This window comes from Ranitomeya variabilis, chromosome 1 (genome assembly GCF_051348905.1).
Source record: "Ranitomeya variabilis isolate aRanVar5 chromosome 1, aRanVar5.hap1, whole genome shotgun sequence".
NCBI classification, from domain to species: Eukaryota; Metazoa; Chordata; class Amphibia; order Anura; family Dendrobatidae; genus Ranitomeya; species Ranitomeya variabilis.
Window position 1 is genome coordinate 336,153,125 of NC_135232.1, and position 19,702 is coordinate 336,172,826.

At 42.9% G+C, this 19,702-nt stretch overlaps 1 protein-coding gene across 1 annotated transcript in view; it reads left to right on the plus strand.

The window, feature by feature from the left end:
• Positions 1 to 9,776, plus strand: part of LOC143817897 (twisted gastrulation protein homolog 1-A-like) — a 32,238-nt gene extending 22,462 nt beyond the window's left edge. The window contains exon 5 of the mRNA XM_077299367.1: positions 7,913 to 9,776. Coding sequence (XP_077155482.1) covers positions 7,913 to 8,160 — 248 coding nt within the window. The 3' untranslated portion in view covers positions 8,161 to 9,776. The remainder of the gene's footprint in view (positions 1 to 7,912) is intronic.
• The last annotated feature ends 9,926 nt before the right edge of the window (positions 9,777 to 19,702 follow it).

Here is a 19,702-nt window from a genome sequence, read left to right on the forward strand (position 1 = left end):
CACCAGGGGGCGCATCACCGCGACTGAAGGAAATGTAGGTCAATGACCTACATTTCATTCATTCGCCGGGGAATTACAGGCACGAGCGAGTGCATTAGCAGGGCTCGTGCCTGTAAAATTATTAACCCCTTCAGATGGATTACATCGTGGGAAGTGATCTGACATCAGAAGGTATGTATCTTGTGCGTTTATTATTTTGCCAAGCGAGGGCCTGGAAATGGATTGAGAGAGCAATAAATTATTAAAACAACCGCTGTGTTTATTTCATTAAAATACTTTTAAATCATGTGTGTGTGTGTTTTTTAACCCTTTCAAACAATTGGATTAATAATGGATAGGTGTCATAATTGACGCCTCTCCATTATTAATCTGGCTTAATGTCACCTTACAATAGCAAGGTGGCATTAACCCTTCATTACCCCATATCCCACCGCTACAGGGAGTGGGAAGAGAGTGGCCAAGTGCCAGAATAGGCGCATCTTCCAGATGTGCCTTTTCTGGGGTGGCTGGGGGCAGATGTTTGTAGCCAGGGGGGGCCAATAACCATGGACCCTCTCCTGGCTATTAATATCTGCCCTCAGTCACTGGCTTTACCGCTCTGGCGGAGAAAATTGCGCGGGAGCCCACGCCAATTTTTTCCGCCATTTAACCCTTTATTTCAGCAGCTACAGTGCTGAAATTTTGCACATACACACTACTAACATTAGTAGTGTGGAATATGCAAAAAAAAAGGGGATATGAGATGGTTTACTGTATGTAAACCATGTCTCATATCCTGTCGGGTTTGTGCAGGAGAAATGAAAAGCCGGCAATTGAATTACCGACTTTTCACTAACATCGCTGCGTATTTCTCGCAAAGTCACACTGCTGGTCCGTGTGGAATCCGTATTTTTCTCGCCCCCATAGACTTTCATTGGCGATTTTTTTGCGCAATACGCTGACAAACGCAGCATGCTGCGATTTTGTACGGCCGTAGAAAGCCGTATAATACTGAACCGTAATATACGGCTAATAGGAGCAGCCCCATTGAGAATAATTGTGCCGTATGTAATGCGAGTTTTACGGACGTAGTTTCTGCGCTCTTACGTCCGTAAAACTCGCATGTGTGACCCCGGCCTAATAGGGAAATCAGTGCACCTCTTCATACATGTAAAATTAGATCAGGACTGGTATTGTTACACACGTGGTCAAAATTGTTGGTACCCCTCGTTTAATGACATAAAAACCCGCAATGGTCACAGAAATAACTTGAATCTGACAAAAGTACCGTAATAATAAATAAAAAGTCTATGAAAATTAACAAATGAAAGTCAGACATTCAAGTTATTTCTATGACCATTGTGGGTTCTTCTGTCATTAAACGAGGGGTACCAACAATTTTGACCATGTGTGTAGATATTTTTATTAATGTGACACAGGCCATTAAAATGCCACTAGAAATCATTGACTGCCAATATTGCACTTTCCTCTAATCACACTTGCTAAGAAATACTGCTCAGTAACCAGTGCCAATATTTCCAAATGGGTTTTTCATAATATCAAGAGACTGCTCGTTACAATAAAAGTGCTACAATATAATAATAGAAAAAACCCTATGCTTATTGTGCTGACTGCTTGAGATCTAATCATTAAACTACAGTAAATGTTCTAAAACCTGGGTAAACCTATAGCAAAGCTCTTGAATCAGTGCGCTGCAGAGTATTCCTACATAAAGGGTTGTGTGAACATATATTCCCCTTAAAAACACTTTTTAATAATATATTAAAAACACCTACCCAGTGAAAAAACTAGGGTTAGATTCCCAAATAACTGACCAAAATTGACAATTTGCCTATAGATACCCTACAGTAGACCTACAATCGCCCCTACCTGGCTGTGGAGTTAAGAACCCTAAGGAACGATATTTTTGGCACCACCACTCAACGTGGACTATCCTTCACTACCCTGTTACAGCCCTATAGATATAGGTTGGAAAGCAATATGATATAGAATAGAAATGAAGAGAGTCTTTTCTTAAATCCAAAAACAAAAACAATAATTAAGAATTTCCTATGGGTATCTTGTTGGTAACAAGATAAAGTCTCAATTAACATCTCAAATCATGACTGGTACTCCACAATGTCACATATATTATAATACTTTTGGCATAGAATTAGCATATAAGCCAAATATATAAAACGTCACACTAATAGTGATAATTAGAGGCCAACACCATAATATTGGTTACATGCACCCCCTTTGACATTCAACAGCATGGCCCATAGTGTGCTTGGCACATATACTTGATACAGGCCAGATATTAGACTAGAGAGACAATAAACCATAATGATAGATAATAAGGAGTAAACTTAGCATGAGTCGGATGCACCCCGACATATTTCCCCATCAACACGGTTCATCAGTAGGTAATACAGATGTCTAAGATGTCGGATGTCATGATGATTAATGACATGAAGGGACATACAGGTGCTTCTCACAAAATTAGAATATCATCAAAAAGTTAATTTATTGCAGTTCTTCAATACAAAAAGTGAAACTTCTATATTGTATAGAGTCATTACAAACAGAGTGGGCGCATGCAGACGCATGCGTAAGCCAAAGCGGGAGAACGCATGCAAATGCATGCGCCTGAGTTTAAAAATGTTAAAGATAGGAAATCAAGATGCATGCAGATGTATGCGTCAGAAACGCTGTGGACACAACCACAAATGTGAAACCGGCCTAAGACTTTGCCCCCCACAGACTGACCTGTACAAGCTAAGAATTTAGCCCATATCTTGCCATATATTCTAGCCTTTACCGGCTTCCTACTCTGCAGCAGGGTAGCGAATAAGACCAGGGAGAAGCCTGTTTGTATTAATAGTGCCCTCTCAAAATCCAGGCTGTCAAATGTAGACCTGACCTCTGAGGATGAGACACTTGGCCCTGCCTGAGGTGACCCGGAGTATCCGGGAGAATCCAGGAATCCAATAAGGGCATTATCCTCATCCATGAGAACCATGGCCTCTTGGGCCAAAAGGGAGCAATGAGGATGACCCTTGCCCCCTGCCTCCCGAATCTTCCTCAGGACTGCCGGAATCAACATCAATGAGGGAAATGCGTAAGCCAGCCTGAAATCCTAAGGAATCTGTAGTGCGTCCACCGCATATGGTCCTTCTCTTGGGTTCAAAGAGCAGAAGATCTTTGTTTTCCTGTTTTTTTTCCTGTAGGCAAACAGGTATATTTCTGGCTGTCATCATCGATCCACAATCTGCTGGAAAACTAGAGGATCCATTTCCCATTCCCCTTGCTTTAGGGTATTCCGACTGAGAAAATCAGCTTCTTCATTCTCCTTCCCTTTTATATGCAGTGCGGTTAGTCTCAATTGTTGTTCTTCTATGATCTGGAGAATTGACTGGGATAGCAGCATCAGGACCCAGGATCTTGTGCCCCCCTGATGGTTGATTTGTTGATATAGGCAACCGTCTTTCGGTTGTCTGACATTACCCGAATGTGGTGCCCTTCTAGATGGGGAAGGAATTCTACTATTGCTCTTTTTACCACCAGTAGCTCTTTCATGTTTGAGGAATGGCCGACTTCTGCCTCTGACCAGACTCCCTGGACAATGCGATTTCTGAGATGTGCTCCCCATCTTTCTGCGCTCGCATGCGTCGCAATCACGTATGTTACTGGTAGGACCAAGGAATTCCCTGCGACACATTATCTGAGTCCAGCCACCAAGCCATGGAGTCGATTGCTCTTCCGGAAAGTATAACTTTCCCCTCTAAATGACCTCCGAGTCTTCTTTCTCCATTTAGGACAAAGGTCCTGGAGTGAATCTGAGCTCACTGGACTGCTGGAATACAAGAAGTCATTGTTCCTGGTAGAGACATAGCCTTTCTCATAGACATGAATGAGTTGGTAATAGCTGTTGAGACAAGGCCTACGATCTTGTTCTTCTTTTCCTCTGGTAGAAGACAGGTTTGTTCCTCCGAATCCAAAATAAGTCCAAAAAAAGACTGAACATTTAGGGGCTGCAGTCTCGACTTCTCCATATTTATCATCCAACCTAGCCAAGTCAGAGTGGCCTGGATGTGCCTCAGCTGACGACTGTAGTCCTCCTCTGAGCTGCCAATTACCAAACAATCGTCCAGATACGGCACTATCAACACATTCTGTTCTTGGAAATGTGCAGTCACCTCCAGGATTATTTTGGTGAAAATTATTGCGTCCTTCAAATCTAAGACACTCATATAGCAGCCTGGGAACAATATCTTTATTGCCAATTTTATTGTCTCCATCTTGAACTGTCTGTAGACTAGAAACTTGTTGAGACTTTGCAGGTTGATAATAGTCCTGAAGGACTGGTCGGGTTTCCTTATCAGGAACAGGGGGGAATAAAATCCCTTCCCATGCTGCTGATCCGGCACCTCCACCAGAACCCGTTTCTGCAGTAAGCCTAACATTTCCTGTTGTTCTTTCGGAGTCCTGGGGGATGTCATTTTGAAGTTGTGCCTGGAAGTGGACCTGAACTCAGAGTTAAAGACTCCTTCATCAGGAAACACCACAAGTACATTATTCCTGTGGTGTTTCCTGATGGAGTCTTGAACTCTGAAACGCGTAGAATTATAAAGCCACATGTACTAATAATTCTGGAATTCTAGTGATTCAGAAGAGCAGAAATTTACCACAATTTTCCCAATCTGTACCAGAACAAAACTTGAAATACGTTCCTGGTGCAACAAACCCACTTTAAGGAGAAACTCCTCTGAGACAAACTTGATGACATTCTTAGCCAGTGGTGTTTTGTCAATGGCAACAATATGAATAGGAGTCTCCAGCCTAACTGTTCCTAACTTACACTTGGTCACCAAGTTAGAGCCAATAAAGTTCATGGACGACCCGCAGTCCACGAAAGCAGAAGTGGGCGTGCAGAAACTCCCACAACTAAGTTCCACTTCCAACAGTACTTTAAAAAATGAAGAAAAAGGTACCTGAGAGTTTGGGTGACCTCCACAACAATCACTCAGACTCAGCCGTTTGTTAGTCGATGGGCAGGAGGGACAGTTCTTCTTCCAATGTCCGGTATCTCTGCAGTAAAAACACAGCTTTCCTTCACGTCTCCTTCTCCCTGAGGTTGGTGGCCCCCACCTCCATGGGTTCAGACGGTGGCAAAACAACAGGATTAGCAGGGAGTAATGGAACCTCTCACTGTGTAACACCTCTCTCCCTTAGACTCCGATCCATACGGATAGCATGAGTCATTGCCTCCTCCAATGAGCTGGGTGGTGGATGGAGGGCCAGAGCATCCTGCAGGTGATCCGACAGTCCTCTCCTAAACTAACATCTCAGTGCAGAGTTATCCCAGGACACCTCAGTGGACCATCGACAGAACTCGGAGCAATACCATTCAGCCGAGGGCTTCCCCAGAAAGAGACTCATGATTGTGTCCTCTGCCACTCTAACCCGGTCAGACTCATCAAAAATAAGACCTAAGGCCTCAAAGAATCTGTCAGCAGACACATGTTCAGGGGCAGAAGCAGGTAAAGAGAAAGCCCATGACTGAGGCTGACCTTTTTCTGTTGTGTTTTTTGTAGATATATTTCACAGCATGCACATGAGATTTCTTAATAATCTGTGGGAACTTAGATTAAAGGGATTGTCCACTGCTCAAACAGTTTTTCTAGTAAAATAATAGCAGCTACACTCACCTCAGGTGCCAGGGCTGTTCCAGCAGTGTTGACACTAGCTCTCCTAGGGTTCACGTGACATTGGGAGGAAGTAAGAGAGCAGCCACAGCTCTGACTTCCTCCTCCAGATGTCGGATTTGTCCCTAGGTGGGGTCCGTGAAGTGGCCATTGTTTGGCCACACGGATCACATGCCATAAAAAAAAGTCACGAGAGCCAGTGTAGAAACTGCTGGAACGGTCCCGCATCGGAGGAGAGAATAAGTGTTAATATTTAACTGGAGATAAACATTATGATTGAGAAGGGCTTGTCTGACTAGTGAACAACCCCTTTAAGGCTTTCTTAATACAGAGGTTTTGTGCAGCAGGTTATTTTTTGGCTTTTAAAAAAACATCACTTAAAGAAGACCTGTCATCAAGTCAAAAGTGACCAGTATTTATTCTTATTTTGTTCCCACTATCCACTGAGTATGCCGTTTTTGTTTTTTAAATCCATGATAGGGTTCCAGAGATATGGCCCTTTTTATTTTCTGCTAATTCTTTTGGATTTTACTTAGTGGGAGTGATCCATAGAATCCTCTTTGGGGGCGTGCCTTCTGGCTGCTCTGCATTATTACCCTGTGACCCTGTGAGCTCCGACCCTTTGCTAAAGATCATAAAAATGTGCACTAAATAAAAAGGACCAGAACTCTGAAACCGTATAGAGGATTAAAAACAAACAAAAAAAACCCACAGTATACTCCGAAATTAAAAGACCAAAAACTGGCCACTTCTGGACTGGTGAGTGACAAGCTCTCTTAGCCTTTTCCTGCTAGTTTTCACTTTCCTAGCAGGTAAATTTTTTCTGCTGATGACCCATGTGCCTGTCATTGTGATCCTCCTGCGAAAACCAGCCCATGGCTGGCACTCATAGGATATCGTGATTTTCTCTATACATAGCAGTGCTGGTGCACTGCTATGTATAGCACAAAAGATCAGATGATCACAGCTTCAAGTCCCCTAAGGGGACTACTAAATACAGTAAAAAAAATAATTATGAAAAAATAAAAAAACACAGGTTCAAATCACCCCCTTTTGCCCCATTAATCATAAAACAAAAAAAATTACACATATTTGGTATCGTTGCATTCAGAAATGTCCGATCTATTAAAAATGTCAAATAAATTTCTTCCAATCGGTAAATGGTGTACCGAAATTACGGCTTTTGGTTGCTACAAAATTTCAATAAATGCAATAAAAGGCGACCAAAAACATTTTATCTAACCCAAAATTGTATAAGTAAAAATGTCAGCTCAGAACACAATAAATAAGCTATTACGCGGCCCCAAATCCCCCCCAAAATCAAAACGTTACAAGTCTCAGAAAATGGCGACAAAAGCAATTTTTTTTATTACAAACTTCCAAATTGTTTTTCACCCTTTAAATAAAAATAAAATACATGTTTGGTATCTGCATACTTGTACTGAGCAGGTGAATCATATTGCTAGGTCAGCTTTACCACAAAGTGAACATGGTAAAAATGAAAACAATTATGAAATTGCACTTTTTTTTGCAACTTCAATGCACTTGGATTTTTTTCCCCATTTTCCAGTACACTATTTGGTAAAATGAATGATGTTATTAAAAAGTACAACTGGTCCTGTAAAAAAAACAAGCCCTCATTCGGCTTTATTAAGAGAAAAAAAAAAGTTATTGCTCTTGGAAGAAGGGGAGGAAAAAAACAAAAATTGGAAAATCGCCATGTCATGAAGACGTTAAAGTACATGTTCTTCGAAACACAAAAATGTAACTGGCTGCAATCAGGCAGCCAGGCCCTGATTCCTGCTGGCCAAAATTATCACACTTGTGCTGAGAAAATAAAAGGTTTGTTAAAGAAATTGTGATAGGTATTTTCCATGATCTTTTTTATTGAAAATATGATTTTGGTCAAGGTGGATCTATCACCATGCTATGCAGTTCTGGTAATTATAGTGTCACGTTTTAGCCAATTGTTTTACCAGTACAGCAAACCCTTAAACAGGACATCATAGTATAAAGATCAGAAATGATTCAGTGTAAAATATCAAATATTATATTATTAATATAGCTGTATGTGTATCAAATCTTTAATTTTGAACACATTGACACTGACTCATAATGGCAAGAGTGAAATCAAGTATCCATATTGTCATTACTGTGCCCCAATTTATATGTGTATCATGTACAAAACATAACGGACTAAGTTGTTTCTTTCTTTTTCCATTCAGTTGTACCTGCTCCGTCTTCAGTGAATACATCCAGTGTCTGCACTGTAATGTACTTTAAATCCTGCATGTCTATGAGACGTTGTCATGAAACCTGTGAATTTACTGGATCCTCCAGATACCGTTGGTTTCACAATGGTTGTTGTCAATGTGTAGGACCAGACTGCTATGGATATGGAAGTAAGGAACCGCTATGCCAGCAGTGCCACCCTAAAGGAGCACTGACTGCTGGAGAAGGAGATACAAAGTAGTACTAGAGATATACAAAACCTAAAGGAAAATTTAAGAGGTCAGCTCTAAATCCATAATCCGTAGAGCAAAACAATTTGATTCATATAGTGTTAAAAATGTAATTGCATTTTCAACAACATTTGTGTAAATGAATAATACAGGTGAATGTAAAAAATTGTATTACATCTTACCAGGGAAATTAGCTTACTTCCCAACTTACCTGCCACTTCTCCCTCTACCCCTGCCTCCTGAATTTGCCATCCATTCTGAAAAATCAGCTCAAATCCATCTTGCTAAGTCTAGACAAGCCGCCAAGTCACTCTGGTATCATGCGGCACAGCCATTGTACTCTATTAGGCCTCCTTCACATGTCAGTGTGTCCGGTACCTATGGTGACAGTTTTCATACGTACCGGAGACACTTACATATGCAGTCCCATTTAAATGAATGGGTCTGTGCACATGTCAGTGGGCATCCACGGACCGAGTTTCTGTGCTCAAAATACGCTGACATGTTCGTTTTTAACAGCAGCACGGGCCGCAAAACGTACTGCACACTGATGATACACGGATAACATCCATGTGTCATCAGTGTCACACATACTGGTACCTGGAAAAAAGTGGTGCAGTTTGCGCTGCTCCAAGGTGCTGGGTGTTGAAGACCGATGTCATCATTGTCACCTGGCCTCCCTGAGATCAGCATGACAAGGATGGGACTAGTATTCAGCACCCACTGTGCACATAGTGTATAAAATAAATAAGTTGGAAAAAAAGGCGTGGGCTCCTGGCTAATTTTTTTAACTAGCACAAGGAAAGCTGAGTGCTGGGGGCTGATGTTAATGATCTGGGAAAAGGAACAATATCCAAAAAGGTTCCCAGGTTACTAATAGCAGCTCACAACTGTTTGCTTAGCCTTTACTGGTTAGTTTATGGGGGAGCCACAGAAAAAAAATGACATAAGGTCCCCCTATAGTTTCAAACCAGCAAAGGCTAAACAGACAGCTATGGGCTTATAGTAATAGCCTGGGAAGGGGCAGGGATATTGGCCGCACTCCAAGGCTAAGAACATACAGTACAGACAAAAAGTTTGGACACACCTTCTCATTTAAAGATTTTTCTGTATTTTCATGAAAATTGTACATGTTACGGGACCCCCCAGCACCCAGAATATGTTATGCAGTCATATGTATGTATAATAGGTTCCATGTGAGAGGCAGGTCCCTAATGCATCAGCCCACCGGCTGCGCCCCCTGGGCAGAGGGGACAAGATATTCCCCTTCTGTCCTTCCCCACCTTTGTAATTCCCACAGTAAATATCGGCAGGCTCCGGCCACCTGCGGCTATTGTAATGTATGTCTAGCTTGCAGCTTTTGAATTGGCCTACCCTGTTATGACCCCAGTGGACAGGGTCTCAGAGGAACGTGTAAGTCTGCGAGATTCAAAAATCCAGCTCATAGGGCTGTGGTAACTGGGTTGACCGAATAGCTACTCCTAACGCCAACACTAGAAGTAGCCGGGGATCATGCCTACGGTGATCGCTAGATGACTCGCGCCAGCCGGAGAATCTAACTACCCCTAGGAGAAGAAAACAAAGACCTCTCTTGCCTCCAGAGAAAGGGACCCCAAAGCAAGATACAAGCCCCCCACAAATAATAACGGTGAGGTAAGAGGAAATGACAAACACAGAAATGAACCAGGTTCAGCAAAGAGAGGCCAGCTTACTAATAGCAGAATATAGCAAGATAACTTATCTGGTCAACAAAAACCCTATAAAAATCCACGCTGGAGATTCAAGAACCCCCGAACCGTCTAACGGTCCGGGGGGAGAACACCAGCCCCCTAGAGCTTCCAGCAAAGGTCAGGATACAGATTGGAACAAGCTGGACAAAAATTCCAAACAAAACAAAAGCAAGGAAGCAGACTTAGCTTGAAATACAGGAACCAGGATCATAGGACAAGAGCACAACAGATTAGCTCTGATTTCAACGATGCCAGGCATTGAACTGAAGGTCCAGGGAGCTTATATAGCAACGCCCCTGAACTAACGGCCCAGGTGAGGATATAGGAAAAGACAGAAGCTCCAGAGTCAAATCACTAATGACCACTAGAGGGAGCAAAAAGCAAAATCACAACACTACCCTCTGTATCTGTTGTGATATATATTCTGTGTCCTGTGAGTAAAGAGTTGTCACACTGGAAATACGTGGAGAAGCAGTGATATTTTATATGCGCCCATGTAATGAAGCCATTCCAGTCAACGTCCAGCCAAAACAGAGTGGACCTCCTAAAACACGGGGTGGTGCTAAAAGAGGTACCAGCACGCAGACCCCGTTACAGTACATTCACACTGAAGGCATCAAAACTATGAATTCACACATGTGGAATTATATACTTAACAAAAAAGTGTGAAACAACTGAAAATATGTCTTATATTCTAGGTTCTTCAAAGTAGCCACCTTTTGCTTTGATGACTGCTTTGCACACTCTTGGCATTCTCTTGATGAGCTTCAAGAGGTAGTCACCAGGAATGGTTTTCACTTCACAGGTGTGCCCTGTCAGGTTTAATAAGTGGGATTTCTTGCCTTATAAATGGAGTTGGGACCATCAGTTGTGTTGTGCAGAAGTCTGGTGGATACACAGCTGATAGTCCTACTGAATAGACTGTTAGAATTTGTATTATGGCAAAAAAAAAGCAGCTAAGTAAAGAAAAACGAGTGGCCATCATTACTTTAAGAAATGAAGGTTAGTCAGTCCGAAAAATTGAACTTTCTTTGAAAGTGTCCCCAAGTGCAGTGGCAAAAACCATCAAACTCTACAACGAAACTGGCTCACAAGAGGACCGCACCAGGAAAGGAAGACCAAGAGTCACCTCTGCTTCTGAGGATAAGTTTATCCGAGTCACCAGCCTCAGAAATCGCAGGTTAACAGCAGCTCAGATTAGAGACCAGGTCAATGCCACACAGCGTTCTAGCAGCAGACACATCTCTACAACAACTGTTAAGAGGAGACTTTGTGCAGCAGGCCTTCATGGTAAAATAGCTGCTAGGAAACCACTGCTAAGGACAGGCAACAAGCAGAAGAGACTTGTTTGGGCTAAACAACACAAGCAATGGACATTAGACCAGTGGAAATCTGTGCTTTGGTCTGATGAGTCCAAATTTGAGATCTTCGGTTCCAACCACCGTGTCTTTGTGCGACGCAGAAAAGATGAACGGATGGACTCTACGTGCCTGGTTCCCACTATGAAGCATGGAGGAGGAGGTGTGATGGTGTGGGGGTGTTTTGCTGGTGACACTGTTGGGGATTTATTCAAAATTGAAGGCATACTGAACCAGCATGGCTACCACAGCATCTTGCAGTGGCATGCTATTCCATCCGGTTTGCATTTAGTTGGACCTTCATTTATTTTTCAACAGTACAATGACCCCAAACACACCTCCAGGCTGTGTTAGGGCTATTTGACCAAGAAGGAGAGTGATGGGGAGCTACGCCAGATGACCTGGCCTCCACAGTCACCAGACCTGAACCCAATCGAGATGGTGAGCTGGACTGCAGAGTGAAGGCAAAAGGGCCAACAAGTGCTAAACATCTCTGGGAACTCCTTCAAGATTGTTGGAAGACCATTCCCGGTGACTACCTCTTGAAGCTCATAAAGAGAATGCCAAGAGTGTGCAAAGCAGTCATCAAAGCAAAAGGTGGCTACTTTGAAGAACCTAGAATATAAGACATATTTTCAGTTGTTTCATACTTTTTTGTTAAGTGTATAATTCCACATGTGCTAATTCATAGTTTTGATGCCTTCAGTGTGAATGTACAATTTTCATAGTCATGAAAATACAGAAAAATCTTTAAATGAGAAGGTGTGTCCAAATTTTTGGTCTGTAATGTATTCCCTCAGCAGCCACAGAAATGGCGCATCCATATGGTGTGTCAAATCTGGCGCTTAGCCTCACTCTTCACACTTGCCCTGGTGCGGTGGCAAGTGGCGTAATAGGGTTGGGGTTGATGTCAGTTATTTCATGGCCGCTGACATCAAGCCCAGAGGTTAGTAATGGAGAAGTGTCTATAAGATGCCCCAATTACTAACCCCATAGTCACACTGTAAAAAATACAGTGGCTGAATGAAGTCCTTTTAATTGAAATAAAGACACAGACTCCTTTATTTGAAATAAACACTCCCCACCCTCTTTTTCCCATTTATTACTGTAAAAATTAAATTAATAAAACACCATATTTCTTACCTGTCCAACAACAATCCATTTGTGCCACAAAGAAATCCATCTCTGCTACATCTAGATTACATGACTGAGCAGTGGCATAATGCGACTGCTCAGCCATGAATCCAGGAGACACTGAGCTGAGGTTGGGACGCAGCTTCAGTGATGAGTGGTAATTCCATGATGTCACCACTAGCACTGTGAGAAATGTCTCTCTAAGATGCATTTTATCACTAATAAATTTTTGCACTAAACAAAAATATTATTTTTCAACGTAATTGAACATCATGTTTACCACAATGATGTCCAGACAGATCACACCTATCTAGAACTGTTATAAGCATTCATACAGCTCCCATATGTTACCATTTTCTCTTTGTACAGAAGAAAGCAAACGCCTACCGGGCTCTTAACTTAGGCTGCCTTCACACTAGCAGTATGTGGTCAGTATTTTAGATCAGTATTTGTACGCAAAAACCAGGAGTGGGTGATAAATACAGAAGTGGTGCATATGTTTCTACTAGATGGTGGCCCGATTCTAACACATCGGGTATTCTAGAATATGCATGTCCACGTAGTATATTGCACAGCCCACGTAGTATATTGCCCAGCCACGTAGTATGTAGTATATTGGTCAGCCACGTAGTATATTGCCCAGTAATGTAGTATATTGGCCAGTGACATACAATAAAAAATAAACATATACTCACCTTAGTCCTAGCTCCTGTGTACGGTGCACGCGGCAGCTTCCGGTCCCAGGGTTGGTATGACTATGAGCGCAGGACCTGTGATGACGTCGCGTCGCGATCACGTGACCGTGACGTCATGGCAGGTCCTTCTCGCGCAGGCGCGCAGTACCTGTGATGACGTCGCGGTCACATGACCGTGACGTCATGGCAGGTCCTTCTCCCTTAGCACCGGAACCTGCCGGCGGACATTACGTGACGTCGGCGGACATTACGTGACGTCGGAGGGTGAGAATAAGGGTTTTTTTTTATTATTATTATTTGTAACATTAGATCGTTTTACTATTGATGCAGCATACACAGCATCAATAGTAAAAACTTGGTCACACAGGGTTAATAGCTGTGTAACCGGAGTGCGTTACACCGCGCTCCGGTAACGCTGGCATTAACCCTGTGTGAGGGCTGACTGGATGACTGGAGGGGAGTATGGAGCGGGCACTGACTGCAGGGAGGAAAGAGCGGCCATATTTCCGCCGGACTATGGCCATCGCTGATTGGTCGTGGCAATGCTTGTGGGTGTTTTGCCACGACCAATCAGCGACTTGGATTCCATGACAGACAGAGGCCGCGACCAATGAATATCCGAGACAGACAGACGGAAGTGACCCTTAGACAATTATATAGTAGGATTATACTTTTCCTCTGATTGTTCCACTCCTGGTTTTGGCTTACAGATACTGAGGTAAAATACTGACCAAATACTGATAGTGTGACGGCAGCCTTACTCTGCAATTAAACATGGCTGGTGTAACAAGCCACATGTGTCAATTCAACAACCTTGGCCTATGTTAGGTTATCATTGAAAAAATCAATTGTGGTCAATTTAATATATAAATTCCCAGATGATTTAGCTTGGAAACTTGATAAAGTATTAAAGACAAAAATAAATTACTTTATTTTAAGTTAATTAACTAAATTACAAAAAAAAGTTTAAGTCCTCTTTTTCTCAGAAGAGGCAATTTGCATATTTAATTTCCCAGAGGAGCATTGTACGGCGAATAAGCCTCCTTACCTTGACAAGCCAGAGATGGTATGTCACTCTCCATAAGGAGAAACGTTACCCCTTAGACCCCAGTCCAGAGCCTCTCACCTAGCCAAATCAGTTCTCATGCTTCGCACTGACGAGGGCCAACAGCCCGAAACACCGTGTCTGCGAATTGAGATACTGATTTGGCTTTTATCCTAAGACATATTGCACGACTCGTTAAAGGGTTGATTGTGACTTGTAGGATCGCTACTTCCAACAGGTGGCGCTATAGAGTTAAGTCCTCTTTTTCTCAGAAGAGGCAATTTGCATATTATATGTCAGAGGCATTTGTCAGGAGGTGGAATAGTGCAGAGATCTACATTATGATGTCTACTAGCTTAACAGAAACCACATAGACACTATTTTGCCTCCGTCAGGTAAATATGACCCTATGGAAATGTTTGTTGTATGTATCGGGTGTATTCCTGGTGCTTTTAGCACACAAACACAGCGAGCACAGTGTGAATACCAAGATGAAAATTGACCAAAATTTCAGTCTGCAGCAAGTGACAGAATATTCTGTCCGTTGGTCACACATCATATTATTTTACATATGATTCTCACTTTTTAACTTTTTTGCAAAAAAAAAAAACATTCTGTGGAAGAAAATCTATAGCTTTCCTTTATAGCTTTTACCTTTCCGTAATACATTTCATAACAGCAACATAACACTGTCATAACATCCATGCATGTGTATTCCAATAGTGTGAGGTGTAATAAACCAGAGCCTGACACTTCTACCAGTGGCTTTAGTTTACATATGTTGAAATCAAATATGTAAAATGCTTCCTTTGCCCAACAAATATTAGGGAGCTATCAGGTCGCTAACATACATAATTGATCATCCACTATTTCTTTAATCTACAGTGAGGAAAATAAATATTTGATACACTGCCGATTTAGCAAGTTTTCCCACCTACAAAGAATGGAGAGGTCTGTCATTTATATCATAGGTACACTTCAACTGTGAAAGACAATCTAATAAAACTCCAGAAAATCACATTGTATGATTTTTACATAATTAATTTGCATTTATTGCATGAAATAAGTATTTAATATAATAGAAAAACAGAACTTAATATTTGCACAGAAACATTTGTTTGCAATTACAGAGGTCAGACATTTCCTGTAGTTCTTGATCAAGTATACACACACTGCAGCAGTGATTTTGCCCCACTCCTCCATACAGATCTTCTCCAGATCTTTCAGGTTTCGGGGCTGTCGCTGGGCAACATTGGGTTTTAGCTCCCTCCAAAAATGTTCTATTGGGTTCATGTTCTAGGCCACTCCAGGACCTTGAAATGCTTCTTACATAGCCACTCTATAGTTGCCCTGGCTGTGTGTTTTGAGTCATTGTCGTACTGGAAGACCCAGTCATGACTCATCTTCAATGCTCCTACTGAGGGAAGGAGGTTGTTAAACAAAATTTTACAATATATGACCCCATCCATCCTCCCTTTAATGCGGTGCAGTCCTGTGCCCTTTGCCGAAAAGTACCCCCCAAAGTATGATGTTTCCCCCACCATTGTTCATAGTTGGGACGGTGTTCTTGGGTTGTACTCATCCTTCCTCTACCTCCAAACATGGTGAGTGGAGTTGAAACCAGAAAGTTCTATTTTGGTCTCATCTGACCATATGACCTTTTACATGCCTTCTTTGGATCATCTAGATGGTCATTGGCAAACTTCTAATGGGCCAGGACATGTGCTGGTGTGATCAGGGGACCTTGCGTGCCCTGCAGGATTTTAATCCATGACGGCATAGTGTGTAACTAACGATAATGCTTGAGACTGTGGTCCCAGCTCTCTTGAGGTCATTGACCAGATCCTCCCTTGTAGTTCTGGGCTAATTCCTGACTTTAGAATCATCCTTAGCCCCAGACCAAGGAAGATTGACAGTCATCTTGTGTTTTTTCCATTTTCTAGTAATTGTGCCATCAGTTGTTGCCTTCTCACTAAGCTGCTTGCCTATTGTCCTGTGACTCATCCCAGTCTCGTGCAGGTCTACAATTTTGTCCCTGGTGTTCATAGACAGCTCTTTGGTCTTGGCCATGGTGGAGAGATTTGAGTATGTGGACAGGTGTCTTTTATACAGGTAACAAGCTCAAACAGGTGCAATTAATACAGGTAATGAGTGCAGAGTAGGAGGAATTCTTAACAAAAAACTAACAGGTCTGTGAGAGCCAGAATTCTTGCTGATTGGTAGGTGATCAAATACTTATTTCATGAAATTTAATTATTTAAAAATCATACAATGTGATTTTCTGGATTTTTATTTTAGATTCTGTCTCTCACAGTATAAGTGTACCTATGATAAAAAACTACAGACCTCTCTTTTCTTTGTATCTGAGAAAACTTGCAAAATCGGCAGTGTATCAAATACTAATTTTTCCCACTGTATAAATCAAGCTTGAGTGAGAAGTGTAGGAAAAACAGAAGTGTGAACTTGGCCATTTACTAAGCCAGAATACTAGCTCAATTTGCTGCATAAATACAGGTTTAGGCTAGGTACACGCTGTGTTTGTGCCAAGTGTCAGACACTTACACTAAGGAGGTATGGGCCTGACAGTGGCCACAATCAGGATGGAACCTAGGCATCAGTCCACTATAAGGACACATTGAAAAATACAGCATACAGCATGGCACATTTTTCTTTTTTGCAGTGGCCCTCTGTTCAAGATTCGGAGAATATAATTTGCTTTGTCTACACTGTGGTCTGTCCTAAGGTCATTTTTTCAAACATATACTCTTAGACCACTGGCCTCCTCAACCTCCATATTGTCTGTAAACTTCGATGTAGTTTTGGAATTATTTTGCCTGTTCACATATAAAATTGCTCAGTTTCCCTCCTTCCCGGTGTTTTTTGTAATAGCTGACTTCTGCAACGACTACTTGTACTCTAGTTCTGTTGTATATACTATTTAGTAGAGTTTTTTTCCTGTATAGGTCATCTGCATTGCTATTAAAATAATCACTTATACCATGTTGTGTATATTTTTATTTTTTAAAAAGCCCAATAAAAATAAAATGTTAAAAATATCTGAGATCTGTTTTTTAATTTGTTCACCCTTACAGCAAGTTGGTAGAAGAAATAGCACTTATATAGCACCATTAATTTCCACAATACTTAACAGATATCTACATCACTGCCCCCATTCGGCTCACAATCTATATTCCCTATCAGTATGTCTTTGGAGGATGGGAGAAAACTCGTACAAAATGGGGAGAGCATACAAACTCCTTAGAAATGTTCAGTCATCTCCACTGTACCTCTGTATACTTCTGATTAGATTCATTAAAAGGACATTTATCCTGCAAGATAATCATGGATGAACATTGTGTGAGATAGCGCTTACTGCATGTTTTGGGGGACACTCGCTTAGCAACGGAACTCAGCCACACAGGCACGTTTTTTTTTCTTTTAACAGTCCATGCGGTTTATTATGGCATCATAAACCGGTTCATGTGAGTCACCCACCAGGGCAATGGGGATACTTGGTACCGGGTCCGGTCGCACTTAAAGGGGATGTCACGGTGGCTGCAACCCAGTCCGTGGCCCTGGGCACTCAATAAAAGGGGAAAAGTCTTTAAAGTGGATTTGGTAATAAAGTCTATTCGTGATGCTACCTGTGGTTCTCGGTCAGAGGGACTGACGCTGCTTAAAGGGGTCCTCTGGGGTGATGTTGCAGCAAGATGGTGATGCTTCCCACAGGTGAAGCGGGGTTCCCAGGGCTCCCAAGGTGTGTGGCAAGGATAGTGGGTTGCCGGTAAATAACGGATGACACAGAATTGCAGTCTTTACCTGGTTTACCGATGGTAACAGGCCTCAGTCCAGGGTACCGGCAACAGGTGCAGAAGGAGTCCAGGCAGCCTCAAAACAAGTAGTAATCTCCCTTGGCAGGTCAGGTTGGGAGCCTTCCTCTATGCGGTTTTCTGGTCCCTTGCTACTTGTAGTTTGCTGGCAAGGTACCCCTTTCTCTCTCTCCTGTCCTGGGACAGTACCTGCACGGCAGGCAGCTTTAGCTGTTCTCTTGGGGTCTCTGACAGGGTGACTCCAGGCTCTATCTGCTGCTGTACCTCAGGTATGGTATGGGTAATTAACATACAGTCCTATGCCCTCCGGTTCTACTGTGGGCCTTGCAGTTATCCATAATCTCGGGCTCCGGTTGCCCGGTTTCTGAGCTCTGGCTCACAGGAGGATCACTCGCAGCCTCCCTAAGCTCCTAATCACTCCTCTCCCTTCACTGTCTGCTCCAGACGGAACTAACTCCTCCTCCAGACCAGGATGGATATCAGGGAAGTTCCCCCAAAACAGGGTTTTGAGCTCCTTCTTCTGGCCTGGAGTTAGAATATGTTGTGTGTAAGATTTACCTGCCAAAGGGTTCCCACTTGTCTGCAGGCATAGCAATACCCTCCCCGAGAGGAAGGCAGCATCACTGTGGTACCCGAACTTCTGGGGTGCCACACATGCACAGTCCATTACACTTCATGGATCACAATAGGCACCAACAGATGACATTTAGTTGTGGCTTTAACTTAGATAATTCTTATACGGCTTTAACTCGCAGTTCAGACACTACACCCGCCAGCCCTCCTTGACTAGTTCCTGGGGGAGTCCATATGCCGTACCAATGTCTCTAGTCATATAGCGCAACATGACATTGATTCGCAGTCTCTAAACACGCTGGACCTCACTTCGTCCAGTTACTAAGGGAGACCACACAGTTCATTATTGACCCCCTGTCAGTGCACACAGTTCTCCATACTCTAGGTTACCTTCCAGGAGCTCCTGCTCCATAGGCTGACTCCTGTCAGTTCTCTCTCTCTCAGGGAAGCTGCCGACCTGGGATCACCATCCCGGACAATGCCTTGCTCACTAGGCCACCTGACAGTCCAGATCCTCAGACGGGCTGTAGCTCCCCCAGTGCAGTGCCATTGCAGGCTCTGCATCCACTCCTTTTTCTGTGCTCTTCAGGAAGTCCTACTCCCAGGACTCCCAACACAGGTTGTGCTATTCAGGAAGTCCTACTCCCAGGACTTCCAACACAGGCCACTGCGTGTGCTGTTCAGGACGTCCTTCCCAACCTGGGACCGTCCAACACACAAGTCTCTCAGTGCACTTTATCAGAGATCCGATCCTATTCCCAGGATCTCCCAACACACCAGTCTTCCAGATCCACGGCCTCTCAGTGCGCTGTTCAGGGATTCACAAAGGACCACCCAACACACAAGCCATCCAGGATCTACACAATCTCCATTACAGAGAGAACAGAGACCATTTCAGACTCCATTGCAGGTCCATACACAGGAACCATGTGACCCACACCCTGGTCACATTATGTAGTTGTAACCACTCCCATAGATGGGAGTTGTGTGTGGCTAGTTCGACCCACCCAGCTCTCATAACTAGCCCTGTAAGCCTCCCTTCACAATTACACAAACACTTGTGGGACTACAGGTCCCATAACAACAATATTACTTCAGGCTTACAGCGCAGACTCCCTCTGTGACACATCAACCATTTACAATTCTGCCAGTCACGGTTTCACCATCATTATAACCACAGATACGCCT